Source organism: Tupaia chinensis, unplaced genomic scaffold (assembly GCF_000334495.1).
Source record: "Tupaia chinensis unplaced genomic scaffold, TupChi_1.0 Scaffold142716_1, whole genome shotgun sequence".
Taxonomy (NCBI): domain Eukaryota; kingdom Metazoa; phylum Chordata; class Mammalia; order Scandentia; family Tupaiidae; genus Tupaia; species Tupaia belangeri.
This window is the reverse complement of record NW_006202562.1, coordinates 459089-461881: the sequence shown is the minus strand read 5'-3', so window position 1 is coordinate 461881 and position 2793 is coordinate 459089. Positions and strand designations below refer to the sequence as shown.

Genomic DNA, 2793 nt, shown 5'->3' with positions numbered 1-2793 from the left:
GAGACAGAAAGTGAGAAATCACCCCTCGGGGGGATAGCCACACCACAATTCCTTCTCCTCCATTCTCCTCTTGGGATCTTAGGCACACACGCACACACGCCCAACGTGGGTTTTAAGCCACCGGGTCCAGGATGCAAACCGCAGTCGACTACATGGGGAGTCCAGCAACATAGCCATTACGCTAACTGCTGGTCCCTAGCCCTTGATTTAAATATGACCTTAGTGAGTTTGTTGCGGGATGGGCAGGGAAACTGGTGTCTTTTCCTACCTCTTCCAAAAGACAAAGCTGGTGATGAAGAACCACCAGTATTCAGTAGAGTACTAGGTCTGAGTATGGCATGTTCTAGAACAGCCCACCAGGCACCACTGAATCAGTTTATGAGAAATGCTTCTCTCTGTGTGGGGCCTGAAGGCCGCGGGACGTGAGGAAGTGGCCGTCTTATGCTCGCGAGATCTGGAAGCAGTCATGTAGTGGTCCTGCGTGTTGCGCTGACGGTGTCTCAGTGACCGCAATGCTGTCTGCTCTCTCTCAGGCGTCTCAGCGTGGATCACCGTCAACTTCCTGACAGGTGCGTGTCCGCTCCATCCGAAAGGTAGCAGCTCACACATACCTATCAAGGAGGTCGGGGGCCGGGGGGAGCTTTCCGAAGGGCAGGGGCCATGTCTGCTCTTTAGGTAGCCACAGTGCTGCTGGCCCCAGGCTGGGTGTAGGGTGGGCGGAAATGAACTCCCAGGGCCAGCATGGCCCTCGTATCCCTGCAGAGCATCCCAGAAGCCTGTCCTCTCATTCCTGAAAGAAGGAATGATAAAGCCAGTCTTGTCTTCAGCTATCACATGTAACATGCCTGCTGGGTACCTCACGGTTGAATTCCGCTGCTGCAGATAGAGCAGGAAACATGTTCTAGAAACAGGTGGCATGGAGTCGTCGTTCTTGGATTATTCTTGTCACGTGTTGATTTTTTTCTTTTTTGAGAGGTTTGTTTGTTTATTTGTTTGGTGTGTGCTTGCCAGAGAGACAGTAAACTAGAAATCATCCCCCGGGGCAATGGCCACGCTGCAATCCCTCCTATGCCATTCTCCTCCTGAGATTTTGGGCACACACGTCCTGCATGAGTTTCAAGCCGCCAGGTCCGGGACTCGAAACTCAGTTGACCACATGAGAGTCCAGCTCCTTAACCACCATGCCACCTGCTGTCTCACAGGTTGATTTCGGTCCCTTTACTGGGAATGGGGAAAAGATCAGTGTCCAGTGATTATATGGGGGAGGGGGGAGGAAGATTCCTTGTGGGATTTTCCCTGCTACTCAGGTGCTTCAGGAAGTGGCCAATCAGAGAGGAGGCCTTGCAGGGCCAGTGTAGGGAGATGAGAGAATCCGCATCTCGAGTGGATGAAGGAAATGTGAGATAGTAACACAGGCACACAGAGCCATTGAGAGGACAGCATCCTGTCATCTGCCACTAAATGGGCGAGCCCGGAGAACACGGTGTGACGGAGACAGCTGTCCCAGGGAACTGCAGCACGTCCTCAGACACGGAGGTGGCGGGCGCAGGATGACTGCAGGGCGGGAAGGGCAGGCAGGAGCGGCGTGATGTCGGTTAACAGAGGCCGAATTGCAGGTCGGCACCTATCTCCCACCACCTGCCTCGTATTGGAAGCACAGAGGGAGAGTGTGGTCCGTCCACTTCCCGTGTCTCCGAGTTTCCCACGTTCCCAACACAGCCACAGCACACGCCGAGGTCGCCAAGGTCCTGGGCCAGCTGGCTACCCTGCCGCGGGCCCCACAGTGTTCACGGTCTGGGGGTCACTCTGTACCCCCATGTATGGATGACGACACGTCATTTTAGGCACATAGTTGGTGGGACCAGCAGGTGGGGTGCTGGTTACGTCGCTGGACTCCCACACGGCTGACTGCTGTTCAAGTCCCAGACCTGGCAGCTTGAAACTCACACGGGCAAAATCTCAGAAAGAGAATGGAGGAGAAGGGATTGCAGCGTGGCCATCCCCCCAGGACGTGATTTCTCACTTTCCCTCTCACTGTCTCTCTCTCTCTCTCTCTCTCTCCACTGAGCACACATGCCCTATGGTAAAATCCTTTAAAAAGAAGATAAAATAGTCAATTGGCCAAGGAGGTAAAAAAAAGTAAAGAAGCCAGTGCCTGAGGGGTGGTCCAGCAGCCTCTTTGCAGTAGATCCGGAGGTCCAGGACCTGAGTGCCTGAGGGGTGGTCCAGCAGCCTCTTTCCCAGTAGACCCGGAAGGTCCGGTAACCTCCCCGAAGGCTGGCGCTGTCCTGTCGCTACTCAGATCAGAGCCACAGCTCACAGAGCTGGTGTACTTGTCCCCAGACACACAGTGCACCTTCGGACGGAGAGTGTCGGCAGCTGCTTTCCCTTCCCTGGAGGGGCTGGCTTTGCCCTCTCCCTAGCGTCCCTGCTGCTCTCCCTGCCGCTCTCCTGCTAACATGCATGCCGGCTCTCCTTGCTCTAGGCAGTTTGAAGACCCCAGGAAGGAGCAGCGTGGGCGTGCTGGACTTGGGCGGAGGATCCACTCAGATCACCTTCCTTCCGAGGGTCGAGGTAACCCACCGGTGGGACAGGCAGGCAGGGCCAGCCCAAGATGCTATACCCCTCTGAGCCTCTGTCCTTCCCCTTCCGAAGGAAACAGCCACAGATAGTGCTTCTGCTTGGAAAGCAAAACAGACGTTTGGTCTTTGGTGGAGTGACTTAGGTAACCACCAGAAACCTTCGCCCAGAGAATGGGAGTGGTCACCTCCCCTCCCTGAGGGGGCTCCAGGG

At 55.5% G+C, this 2793-nt stretch overlaps 1 protein-coding gene across 4 annotated transcripts in view; it reads left to right on the top strand.

The window, feature by feature from the left end:
* Positions 1 to 2793, top strand: part of ENTPD6 (ectonucleoside triphosphate diphosphohydrolase 6) — a 22389-nt gene that overhangs the window by 10367 nt on the left and 9229 nt on the right. For 3 of the 4 annotated variants that reach the window (XR_003547034.1, XM_006163599.2, XM_027766351.1), the window contains exons 6-7: positions 534 to 569; positions 2486 to 2574. Coding sequence is in view for 3 of the 4 variants with exons in the window: in XM_006163599.2 (XP_006163661.1) it covers positions 534 to 569; positions 2486 to 2574 (125 nt within the window). In the remaining variant the exon portion in view is untranslated. The remainder of the gene's footprint in view (positions 1 to 533; positions 570 to 2485; positions 2575 to 2793) is intronic. The other variant, XM_014582186.1, reaches the window with a different exon arrangement.